At 56.3% G+C, this 12,578-nt stretch overlaps 2 protein-coding genes across 2 annotated transcripts in view; one reads left to right on the top strand and one right to left on the bottom strand.

The window, feature by feature from the left end:
• Positions 1-2,548: 2,548 nt before the first annotated feature.
• On the top strand, positions 2,549-6,574 carry PIMREG (PICALM interacting mitotic regulator). Its single transcript, XM_055580084.1, has 5 exons — positions 2,549-2,842; positions 3,997-4,292; positions 4,785-4,880; positions 5,499-5,548; positions 5,879-6,574. The coding sequence occupies exons 1-4, from the start codon at positions 2,549-2,551 to the stop codon at positions 5,530-5,532; spliced, it is 720 nt and encodes a 239-aa protein (XP_055436059.1). The 3' UTR covers positions 5,533-5,548; positions 5,879-6,574.
• Positions 6,575-10,060: 3,486 nt separating this feature from the next.
• Positions 10,061-12,578, bottom strand: part of PITPNM3 (PITPNM family member 3) — a 92,389-nt gene continuing 89,871 nt past the window's right edge. Inside the window, exon 24 of the mRNA XM_055579646.1 lies at positions 10,061-10,919. Coding sequence (XP_055435621.1) covers positions 10,617-10,919 — 303 coding nt within the window. The 3' untranslated portion in view covers positions 10,061-10,616. The remainder of the gene's footprint in view (positions 10,920-12,578) is intronic.

Consider the following 12,578-nt stretch of genomic DNA (forward strand, 5'->3'; position numbering starts at 1 on the left):
TACACACACACACACACACACACACACACATTCTTTGCTTGGTGAACACATTCTGTAGGTCTCAGCTTTAAGTGACATAATTTTTGTGTCATAATTCTCTTTAATGAATTGAGGACTTGTTATTTGACTCATCCATGTCCGTCTCTCCCCCACACACCAGGTTTGAGCTAGTTCACCAGTTCACCCATTTGGTTCACCTTTGTGGATCATTGTCAGCACAGAGCTTAATCTATCAGACACAAGGAAATAATTGGAAGGACAGGTGAGGGGAATGAGGAAGGAGAAAAGGGGGGTTGAGAGACACCAGCATGACCTTGTTGGAGCATGTTGGTTTAAGGTGCCCACCGCACCCAGGAGGAGAAGGGATGCCAGGTGCTGGTTGGGTACAACTGTGGGGAGAGGTGCAGCCTGAGGAGAGGCCGTGTGCTATGCTGGAAAGGCTCATGGACCCTGGTCCCAGGGTGACAGAGTTTGAATCCTTGCTGCATATAAACGGGAAAATTGAGGTCCCTCCCGACCTCCCCACACCTCCATTTCCTCATCTAGTCCTAGGCTGCAGCAAGGGGCTCTTGAGTCCCTCCTGTAAAGTGCTTGGAAATTAGTACCTGGTGCATAGTGCATGCGTGCATGTGCTCAGCTGTGTCCAACTCTGTGCTGTGCTTAGCCGCTCAGTCGTGTCCCACTCTTGCGACTCCATAGACTATAGCCTGCCAGGCTCTTCTGTCCATGGGATTCTCCAGGCAAGAATACTGGAGTGGGTTGTCATTTCCTTCTCCAGTCCAACTCTTTAGGACCGCATAGACTGTAGCCCTCCAGGCTGCTCTGTCCATGGAATTTTCTAGGCAAGAATACTGGAGTGGGTTGCCATTCCCTTCTCCAGGGGATCTTCCCAACCCAGAGATCGAACCCATGTCTCCCTCCTCTCCTGCATTGACAGGCAGATTCTTTAATCACTGCACCACAGCCAGGTGCATAGTAAGTGACTCGTTTGAATCGGTCTCCTCCCATGGGGAGAGTCCCTTTACCAGGGGGTGGGGAGATGACCCAGAGGTGAAGAACAGGGTTAAGGACTGACCTTCAAGGGACCCATAAGTTGAAACTCGGGAATGGGGGGTTTTTATTTGGGTGGCGGGGTTGGCGGGGGGCCGGTTCCAGGTGAGAAAGGCAGTGAGGAAATGGAGTCGGGACTACTTTGAGGGGGAGGGGAGAGGGGGCTTTCTAAATAGTGAATTTTTTAGCTTGGACGCTAAAGGGAAGGAGGGAGGCATTCAGCTGGATAGAGGGGATGGTCAGTGGGACAGGGGTGGGGGGCGTACTTGGAGTGGGGGTAGGGGGCTGGGGAGGTGCACTCAATCTGTCCCCTCTTCCAGGATGGGTTTTCCTGGGGATCCGTGCGGGTGGCAAGTTTGGGGAACTGAAGGACAGTCTCAGGAAGGCAGAGGGTCATGAGGAGAGTTTGAAACAAAATTTCCACAGCAACCCAAGGCTCCGAGTTCCCAGACCAGGCTCTTTCTGACAAAACCACTGAGACCTTCAGGCAGGATAGGAGGGACTCTTAGGAGCCGGGGACCCCGCCTCGCCCCGCCCAGTCAGGCCAGCCAGAACCCTTTATATTAAGGATGGGGTCATTGGCCCGAGACCGAGCGTCAGTAGGTGGCGCCGGGGCTGAGCCGGCGAGGGCTATGGATTCTGCAGGAAACTCGGGCGGGACCCGTAGATACAAAGGGTCCTCTACGCCCGGCTCCCTGCCCAGCGGGCCTCCAGAAGATGAATGGGGACGGCCGGGCCAATCCGAGAGCAGGATTCACAGCCACTGGCGCAGGAGCCAATCGGATCCCTGGCGTGGCCGCGAGGCGGGGACGGAGCCAATCAGCTGTGAGGACAGGACCAGGGGGGCGGATCCGCGCGGTGTTTCAAATCGACTGGATGGGCGAGGAGCGGCTATGCTCGTCGTCTGGTCAGCCTCGGGAACTGTTGGGTGAGTGCGGGCCGGGGCGTGGTGGGGTTCTGTTCAGAAGGGACGGGAGCAGGTGGGGTGGGGACCTCTAGTTAGGACGGGCACGGCATGTGGAGCTTCTGGGTATAGCCGGATGGACATCGGGGTGTCTGGTCAGCCCACCTCCGCGCGTTGGGTTAGGGCAAACTCGTGAAAGAGTCCCTAATCCAGCCTTGGGCCAAGTGCTGAGGCTCAGCGACGGCCGGCGGGTCCTGACTGCCTCCCTCCCAGCCTGAGGCAGATAACGGAAAATAGGCTGGGATGAAAAGACAGTTAATCCAGACACTCACAGCAAGGGACGCCTTGCTGGCAGGCCTTGTCCAGACTCTGCCCTCTCCCGGGCCTCGCTGACCTCACTTCTAGGAAGAATTCCTCTTTCCTGCACCCACGGTTGACAAGCGCCCCACCCCATGGGCCCCAGGACAGGAATCTCTTCCTCTGGTACCCGGTGTCTCACTGGATCCTGGGAGTGGGATGGAGGATACCCTGCTGATCTCCCACTGATCTCCTCCCCAGGGTCTGTGGGAACAGAACAGACTCTTGAACAGTCAGATGGCTTCTCGGTGGCCAGCTGTGGGGGCTTCCCTGCGTCGGAGGTCTCTCCAGAACCAGGAGCAGTTGGAGGAGAGCGAGGCCCTGCAGCCTGTAGCCGGCCACCCAGACACCTCCAGCGGGGCCCTGGGCTCCCTGTGCAGACAGTTCCAGAGACGGCTGCCCCTGAGAACAGTCAGCCTCAACCTCGGGGTGGGACCCTCCTGGAAACGCCTGGAAACCCCAGAGCCAGGGCAGCAGGGCCTCCAGGCTGCAGCTCGCTCAGCTAAGAGCACCTTGGGTGCCATGTCCCAGGTAATGCCGACCATGTCCAGGTATGGATGTAGGGCTTCCTTGATGTGGAAAAATGGCTGCCCCCAAAGAGCCCCCAAGAATACAGACTCTGTGAAGACAGGGTCCTTGATTTATTACTGTGTCCCCAGCTCTCCAAACAATTCCTAGTACACACTAGTGTGTGCATGCTAAGTCGCTTCAGTCATGTCTGACTCTTTGTTACACTATGGACTGTAGCCCACTGGGCTCCTCTGTCCATGGGATTCTCTAGGCAAGAATACCGGAGTGGGTTGCCATGCCCTCCTCCAGGGGACCTTCCCAATCCAGGGATCGAGCCCAAGTCTCCTATCTCTTCTGCATTGGCAGGCAGTTTCTTTACCACTAGTGCCATCTGGGAAGCCCATGGCACACAGTAGATGCTCAACAAATAGCTGAATGAGTGAATGAAAACAGTGTTGTGGAGGAAACAGAACATCACGAGACAAGATGATAGAGCTATACTGTGAGAGGAAATTGCATGCAAAGGGCTAATGGTGGGGGAACACCAAAAACAAGCTTAGTCAGTGAAGGCTTCCTGGAGAAGGTGACTCCATGGAATTCACCCAGGAAAGGGGAGGTATGAGGAGGTAAGAAGAGTGTACAAGACAGGTGAAATAGTCCAGGCCCAGGGTTGAAGGAGAGCAAGATGCTGAAGAGAACTGGCAGGAACTTAGTCTGGGTATGGCTGGAGGACAGAAAGCAAGGCAGGGCGTGAGAAGGTAGGGTGTGTGCCAAACATGTTTAGAATTATTTCACTGTCTCCTGGGGGTAGGTGTGGTCTCCCCCGGTCCTCCCCTTTGAGTCTGTCCAGAAAGAGGGTTTGGATTTAGACCAATGCAGGCTTGGGCTGCCATCTATGGGGTCACACAGAGTTGGACACGACTGAAGTGACTTAGCAGCAGCAGGCTCCATGAGCCAGAGAGGTTCTGCTGCTGCCCATGCACTTATTCCTGGGGGCCTGAGCTGGGTCCCTGCCATGGACCTGTGGCCTCATGGACTCATTCGCATCCTTCACTCTGAGCCTAAAGGCTGCCTGGATCTGTAGGACCAGCTGGTGGGCTGAGGGGTTGGGGGATGCCCTGAGGAATCAGGTAGCTCACTCCTGGCTTGTCCACACTGACTTTTCCATGTCACAGAGGATCCAGGAGTCCTGCCAAAGTGGCACCAAGTGGCTGGTGGAAACCCAGGTGAAAGCCAGGAGGAGGAAGAGAGGGGCCCAGAAGGGCAGTAGCCCCCCAGCTTGCAGCCTGAGCCAGAGGAGCACCCGGCTATCTGTGGCCGCCCCTGCCCACTCAACCCTGGACCCCTGGGAGAAAGAGTACCACCGCCTCTCTGTCCAGATGAGCTCCCGTGCCCACCCTTGGCGACGGTCCAGAAGGGAGGCTGCCTTCCGGAGCCCCTACTCCTCGGCAGAGCCCCTCTGCTCCCCTAGGTGAGTGGGGTAGTGCCTGCCCTTCAAATACTAGCTGGGCCCTGGGGGCTGCTGAGCACCTTCAGGACACCCTGAGCTGAGCCACATCCATGCTCTGGCTCAGCTCTGCGCCCCACTATGGGGGACCTGGGGAGGTCCTTCTGGGCCTGAGTTTCCCCACCTGCCAAAGGAAGAGGCAAGCTTAACTCTAAGAGTATCACAGTCACCTAAGCTCCACCAAAAGTTTTTGAAGCCACCTGGCGGGGTCGGTGGGTGGAGGCTCACCTATCTGCAGGATCATCTACCCTTGACAATGGCCTCCAGCTGTTCTCTGCCATCTGCTCCAAGCCTCTCTGACAACACTTCCTAGAATGGGGGTCTGGGATGATTAGTTCCCAGCCCACACGGTCATCTCTGGGCCCTGTACACCAGGTCCCAGTGCTGGGTTAGAATAGGCTCCTGCCACAGGTTTCCAGCTAGTGACTGATACGCATGGTTTTTCCTTCTGTCCAGTGAGTCCGACAGTGACCTGGAGCCTGTGGGGGCAGGAATCCGGCATCTCCAGAAGGTGTCCCAAGAGCTAGAGGAGGCCATCGTAGCGGAGGACAGGTGAGCCAGCTTACCGTGCTTCAAAGGACATGGCCGGGAGAGTCCCCTGCGAGCCAGGCCACTTTTTTAGGCAGGTCTCTTGTTCAGACTCTGCTATGTGAGTCTAACAATCTCTCTCCCTCTCTGAGCCTCAGCAACATGCCTTGGTCTCCTCCTTGATCAAATACTTAGGTTGGGGTGGTAGTTAAGAACACACCTGGATGATGTGGCCCTCTGGGCCTTGGGCCCCAAAATGTGTCCATCACATGTGATGGGGTACCTGGTTCCTGAAAGATCCACCCTTCTTCCACCACTCACTCTCCATGGTTCCTCTCCACCATGCCCACCCTGGAACTGGGGAAAGTGACGTGGCTGCTGTGAAATGCCTGGTCTGTCTGCTTAGGACCCTGTCCTGGGGCAGCACCTGGGACTGGAGCTGCCCTAACTGGGGTCATACGTATGTGGCTGTGATAGGCTCTGAGGCGGCTCCCCGCTGGTGCTGACTACATGCCAAGTGGGCCATGTACCCACCACACTGCCAGGTCTGGTCTTGTCTAGCCTGGGTGGGGAAGGCCCCTCAGAGCGTGAAGCACCCAGGACAGACAGCAGCACCTGTCCCCACCGCTCTCCCATCTCTAGTGGCGACATGACTGTTTCTCTCATCCGAGACTGAGGACAGCACCCTTCAGGTAATGCCTTCCTTCCAAACCTCTTCCTCAGAGCTTTCTTTTCCCTTGCCCTCCTCCTCCTCCTCTTCCTCCATGAGCTCATAGGCATATCTGGAACTGAGTCTTTGCTGGAAAAAGATGTTGAGTTGATGGGCCCCACAGAGCCGAAAGCATGCAAATCCTCTGATCCGCTGGGAGCCAGGGCTGTGGCTAACCTCACTGAGCCCATCACTGATGGAGCACACGCGGGGCACCCCTAACAACCACAACCACCTTCCAGAACCTCATTGGGGGGGGGCAGTCTCTGGTGTTCCCACTTCCCCTGGGGTATGAAGGAGCTCTGTCTTGCAGGAAGCAAGCCACAGCTGACCACCATGCCCTCACACTCAGGATCCACACCTCCCGGGAGTTCCTGGAGGACCCAGGAGCTGGCGGTGCCCCTGAGCTGCCACAAACAAGGACCTGACTCACAAAGCCCCAGGTGGGGGCTGCTTGGGGTCCTCTGCTTTCCTGCTTCAGCCACCTCCCGGCCCGCCAGGGACCACCTGCCACAGCCTGCAAGCGACTCAGGGAGATCTCAGAGGGGTGGGGGGAACCATTCATTCTACTTCCCTTTGGGGCTTAGGAACTCAACCCACGTATGAGCTTTACCATTGCTTCGTTTGTAACATGAAGTGCAGATGGCAGGTAATATTTGAGAGCCTGAGCTATGTATCCAGGAGTGGGGTCTACAAAGAGTCAGACCATATTATCACCAGTGCGGGGGCTCTTGAGAACCCAGATTTAGCCCTACTTCCCACACAAGAACCCCGGAAGGAGGGGTGGGAGAGGTTTCCAGGCCCCAAGACCCTGGGTCCACAGGGACCTATTCTCATTCTCAGCACAGGGCACTGTGGGCGTAGAGGGCACACACTATTCAGTAGCGATTTCTGCCCTTTGTAAATTATTTAAGAAATCTGCTTTGTCATTTTATTAGAAAGAAGCCAGTGTGTGACTTTCCTGGATAACACTGGTTTTTCGTAATAAAGACTCTTTCTGTAGCCGGCATCTGGTTGTTGTCATCGCTACCCCCACACTGCTCTGGGCAATAGGTCTGGGACCTGGCTTTGTTACCATCACCCACCCCAACTCTGAGCCAGCCTGCCCTCAGATCAGGGGGAACACGAGCAATGGGAAAGGTCTCTCGGCTTAGTTCAGAGCAAAGTACGTTTTAAAGGCAAATAAGGTTTTTATTTAAGTGACAACATTTGAGAGTGAAAAACCAGCTCACATCAAAATCAAGACCAGTTGTAAAAATCGTTTTAACTTCATAGTGCTGTTTTTGTCTTGTTAGAAATCTCATATTTTACATTTTCTTTTCTAACGGATTTTGTACAAGGCAGCCATGAGAAATTGAATAAATCTTTTTCACCACAGAACCATCCACCACAAATAATACTGCGAGTTGCACACTTAGGAACAGTCAGACAGACAAGATCCGACGGGCTGCCATCACCACGTAAACAAACAGAAAAGGACAGCGGGGTCCAAGGGCAGGAGTCCCCACCAGCCAGCCGCCCTACGGTCCCACCCCTCCTTGATGTCACCTGCCTCTCCTTCTGTGCATGAGGGTGGGGGACAAACTCTTGATTTTTTTTTTTTTTTTTTTTTTCCCAATCACCCTGTTGGTTTCTCAGCCAGGAGTCAAGGACCCAGGCCATGCCTCGCTGCTTGGACTGAACCCTACTTAGGATTTTTAAGAAAGTTCCCCCATGCCCGGGGTCGGGGGAAGGGGAGGGGACGTTTCCTTTGGCTGAGCCAAAAGAGAATAGGTTTCCAGAGCACTTGGCACCCCAACCCCCCGGGGATTCGGCAGGAAGGTTGGTCATTTAAGGCGGGGTCAAGTTGAGGCTCCGCAGGCAAGGCACCCCTCCCGGGCGGAGCTGCACCTGGGCTGGGTGGGTGAGTGTCCCCGCAAAACCGGCACCACCTCGGGACCCATTTCCACATGCCTCGGGGTCCGGCTTCCATTGAAACACTGGCGCCATGTTTTATCTGCAGGGCACTTCCGGGGCGTGGTTCTGGGCTCCAAAGTGGTGAAAGTACAGTTTAAAAACCATGAGATCCAGCCTCCCCACTTTCCTAGAGCCCACCCCCAGTAATGTCTGGAACACTGGGGTTCAAAATTGTTTATTTTCTGTGGCCCAGCACCCAGACTGGAGGGCCATTTACCCAAGTGCATGAAAGAGTCCGACTTTTTTTTTTTTTTCAATGTATCTGTTGCGGAGCCTAAGAGAGAAGTTGAGATCTTTAGAAAAATGCCATGAGGCTGGAAGAGCAGGCCCTGGCTACATATGCACCCTGAACCCCCAACAGGGCGAAGGCAGGGGAAGGCAGCAGGCAGGCCATCTATCAGGATAGCCCCCCGGACTAGGAAGAACAAACATGCCACGCAAGAAACAAGGAGCTTTGGTCAGGCGGGAAGATCTGTTTCCCAGGCCCTGGGAGCAGGCACACCAGGAGCTGGAAGGACTCTCTAGGAAACAGCCAGATTGGGGGGGTCACAGAACTACTCCGGGAGAGGCAGCAGCAACCCCTCCAGAGAACACAAGTTGGTTCTTTGTTTTTCTCCAACTCAACTGGATGGACAAAAATCAAACAAACCACTAGCAGAGAAAGTGCGTATTGGTTACAGAGTTGCCATGAAAGCAGTACTGAAACGAGTCTGATCACTATACAGAACCCCACGTACACACATTTACACACACCAACTGCAGCTCCCAAAACACTGTGTTCAGAATACCTCATTGTACACCTTCCATATCAAGCTGCAAGTCATCAGAGCCCCAAACCAGAGCTCTGGAAAGGGTGCAGGCCCTCTGCTGGGGCTCACGTCCCAGCTCTGACCCCTACAACCACAGAACCGTGCTCCCCCACACTCCAAATTCTTCAGGGTCCCAGCCTCTCTTGCTCCCAGGCTGGGGTTCTCAGAAAAAAAGGGGTAGAGGTATTCTAGCTGGGGAAAAAGTATCTCACGCTAATTATTTCATCACTTGAGAGTAATACATCAGTGGCTTTTGCAAAAAGGAGATGGATTTCAGAGAAGCAGACTATGTCTGCCCGAGTTTAATTCAGGGTCTATTTTGGAAAGGAGGGGAGAGATTGGCTTTGGGGTGACTATGCCATAGGAGCTGGTGCCCAATGGAGAGCCAAGAAGGGTAAAATGTTAAAGGACGGATGGGCCCGTCATGAGCTGGGGGTGATCACTCTTCCCCGACAGACTTGCCAGCAGCTCTAGGTTTGGGTGCAGATGCAGCGCTGGAAGTGGAGCTGGAGAAGACACAGTTCTCATAGAGCAGGGGTGGGGGCTGGGAGCCCGGACCCCTCCAGCCCCAGAGGGGCGTCGAGTGTGCCAGGTGATTCACAACAGCAGGGCCAGTTGCCCCCACCAGCAGCCGCCACTGGGGAGGACCCTGGCCACATGGGAGCTGCGAGAGGTAGACAGCAGAAGCAACACCGAGCAAAACAGGTGCCTGCTGGGCATACAGACGTCTGGGCCCCAGGGCAGCCCAGCCCCCGACACAGAGCCCGGCTGAAAGAGCTGGACTAGCCTCAGCGACAGCCCGAGGGACTCGGAGGTGGCCCGGGAAGCACCCCACACAGCAGGTGTGGGTCTGGGCCAGGAAGCAGGAGAAGTGCAGGGGACCAATGCCCTGGCCAGGGGCTCAGCAGCAGGAAGGCCTGGGCAGAATTTGAGGGAACCCCAGGAGAGCCAAGCCCTGCCAACCTCAAGGGACGACCCAAGAGGAGGTTATAGGCATCAAACCAAGCTGAGTGGCCAGGGGATGGGCAGAGAACACAACAGTTTGAGCCAAAATTACATGAACCCCCGGAGCTCTGGGACCTCAGCTGTCTACCTTCCAGGAGCCAAGGGGAGAAATCACTCTGAGCCGAGCTGGAGAGGAGGAACCAGGCCAGGGCCTGCGGGGAGATGTCTCTGTTCCTGGGACGCCAGGTTTGGGCATCAGTGCAAAGCAACATCTCCACAGAGCAGGGACCCCCTTTCCCAGCAACCCCCACAGAGGGGCTTCCTTGGAAGTGGTGGGCCCCCAGAGCCCCTCTCTCAGTCTGCGGGGAGGGTATAGATCACTGGGCGCTCTGAAGGGCTCTTAGGCCTGAAAAGCCACAGAGGGCAGAAGTGCAGGACAGGCTAGGAGTCAAAAACGCCCCACGATCTCAGCTGGGGAGACCCCTCCAATTACAGAAGGAAGGCAGGGCCCAGCGAGGGCAAGCAACAGGCTCAAGGGTTCCCAGCCAGCCCAGCTAGGCCAGAGCCCAGGGCTGCAGCCTCACGGCGGAGGGCACCAGGGCAGGACTCCGGGAAGAGGCAGGACTGTCCTCCAGGGCCCTGGGAGAAAGGCAAGGATACAGAGGACAAGAAAGGGGGGACCATAGACAGCTGCAGGAGGACAGACCGTCAGCACCAGACCCCGCCCCCAACCGTCTGTGGACAGAGAGCTCAAACACAGGATGAACCTACTGGACATCCTCTCACTCCCAGAAAGTGGCCACTTGGCCACAGGCGAGCCAGGCCCAGGATGGTGACCTGGGACGTCTCCAGGGGGCGGGCACAAATGCCACTTGCGCCCCCTCCCCTCACCCCAGCGGGCAACCAAGAAGCTGCACTTGCCAGTGGCTGCTGGTCCCTGATTGGGGGGCGCCTCCCTTTAGGGCCTGCCAACCATCACTGCCGAAGCCTCCGGAACTCAGAGAGATGGTCGACTTTGTCAAACACTCAGGCTCCAGGCAAGCCTGCCCCCGGGGGTTACACAGACATCCACCCTGACTGGGGCTTGCATTGCAGGCGTAGGGGAGCAGCAGCGACTGCATTGAGACCCCTGGATCTCACCCCTTTGCCGCCCAGGGAGCCTCCCCGCCAAGGCCAGGCAGGGTCCCTCCCGCCTCGCTGGTTGGACACTTTGCTGGACAGACACGGGAGGGAAAAAGCAGGAAACAGCCTGTGTCTGCCGGGGACAAGGCAGCCCCTCCCGTCCCCGCAGGCAGCCCTGGTGGGCCCCCCACCACCTTGCTCTGCTGCACCGCGCGGCCCTCAGGGCACCGACTCGAACTTGGGGGGCCCGCGCGCCCAGCTGAGCGCGGGCAGGGGCCGCTCGTGGTCCTTGTCGGACTCGGGCTGGCTCTGGGCCCGCTCGGGCTTGGGGTTGGCGGGCGGGTCGGGCTGCTGAACCGACATGGTCCGGCGCAGGTGGTTGCGCTTCCGCAGGAACTCAGGCTGCGCGTGGAGGCCGAAGCTGCCCTTGCGTAGGATCATGCGCGAGCTGTTCTTTTTGGGGCGCGAGCGGTGGCCGGCCTCCAGCGCCGCCAAGTGCGCCGCGTAGCCCTCGCTCAGGAACTGCGGAGAGGACAGGCGTCAGGTCAGCGGGGGCAGGCGGGCCCTGGTCCGGTCTCCTCCCTCCACCCCCACCAGCCCCAACATCGCCCCTTCCCTGGAGCACCCAGCCTCTTCCCTACCCAGGTTGCTCATTACTCTTCGAGGCTCCCTGCCTGGCTTGGCACAACTGAGTGCTTCAGTCTGACCCACGGGTCACACCTGGGATTTCCTGGATTCCTGAAGCTCTCTCATCCTTGTCACTTTCACTAAGGTCCCCCAAAGGTAAGTCTCTCCCCTCCTCCAGCTTCTACCACAGGGAACTTCACTGATGTTTTCCTGGTCCCCACAGTGGCCCTCCTGGCCAATCCCTTCTGCTGGGCCTGCAGAACCTTGCTACTCAAAGTGTGGGCCGTGGACCACCGGCATCAGCAGGACCTGGACCTTTGACAGGCAGACTGTCAGGCCCCACCCCAGGCCTAGGAATCTGAATCTGCATTTAAACAAGCTCCCCAGGTCATCCGTGTGCAGGTTAGAGTTAAGAAGCCCTACTCTAATGGTCCCCACTCTGAGGTCCCACCATCTCTGCCCTTCTACCTGATGCTCACTCTCAAGCACCTCCATTCAACATGGTACAAAGAGATCATTATCACCTTCCCATCAATCGCCTGCTTCTCAATCCCAGTAATGGTACTACCTGCCTGGTTGCCCAGGGCTTCCCAGGTGGCGCTAGTGGTAAAGAACCTGCCTGCCAGTGCAGGAGATGTAAGAGACGGGGCTTCAATCCCTGGGTGGGGAACATCCCCTGGAGGAGGGCATAGCAACCCACTCCAGTATTCTTGCCTGGAGAATCCCGTGAACAGAGGAGCCTGGCGGGCTACGGTCCATGGGGTTGCAAAGAGTCGGACACGACTGAAGCAGCTTAGCACACACGCACCTGGTTGCCCAGGTCACATTTTGATATTTGGCAAAACTAATACAATTATATAAAGTTTAAAAATAAAATAAAATTAAAAAAAAAAAAAAAAGAAAGAAACCAAGGGCCAGCCTTGACATTCCGTTTCTCCCATCCTGAGAATCTGATCCCTTCGTTACCAAATCCAATCCATCCTGCTTTAGAAGTGCCTCTCAAACCGTAGGTCTTCATGCCCTGCTGCCACCCTGCCATTGCTCCCCTCCCCTCTCGCCTTCCTCTGATGCTCCCTCCAACCACAGCCTGAGGATCTCTCTGAATCATGAATCACAGCCATCCAGTCCCAACTTTGGCAAGACACATAGGCCGTCCGCCATGCACCGTGCCAAGCTCTGCTCTGGCTCCCTCCCGCATCACCCTCAGCCAAGCTGAGTCACTTGCAGTCAGTTCCCAGAATATACACTTGCTCTGCCACCTCCTGACCCTTCCTTTTGCTGCTGCCTCTGTCATAAAGGCTCATCCAAGCTCAGGCCCTTCAGGGACAACCCCTTCCGACTTTCAAAAAATCAACCTTGTCCCTGAGTCAGATTTAGCCGCTCCTCTTTAGGGCCCACAATTCTCTGTCTCCCCTGCCATTCTTTATGGCTATTGCCACACTGCACTGTCGTTGTTGGCTAGTTTTTCCACCTCCCCGTCTAGACTAGATGACGTGACATCCGAGTCCACCTACACCCTGCACAGGTAACCAGTTGTGTTTGTTGAATGAATGA

This window comes from Bubalus kerabau, chromosome 4 (assembly GCF_029407905.1).
Source record: "Bubalus kerabau isolate K-KA32 ecotype Philippines breed swamp buffalo chromosome 4, PCC_UOA_SB_1v2, whole genome shotgun sequence".
NCBI classification, from domain to species: domain Eukaryota; kingdom Metazoa; phylum Chordata; class Mammalia; order Artiodactyla; family Bovidae; genus Bubalus; species Bubalus kerabau.

Coding starts and splice junctions, on each gene's coding strand:
- PIMREG (XM_055580084.1), top strand. CDS start 2,549: ATGGCTTCTCGGTGGCCAGCTGTGGGGGCTTCCCTGCGTCGGAGGTCT. Junction 4,293..4,784: donor GAGCCCCTCTGCTCCCCTAG/GTGAGTGGGGTA, acceptor CCTTCTGTCCAG/TGAGTCCGACAGTGACCTGG. Junction 4,881..5,498: donor GCCATCGTAGCGGAGGACAG/GTGAGCCAGCTT, acceptor TCCCATCTCTAG/TGGCGACATGACTGTTTCTC.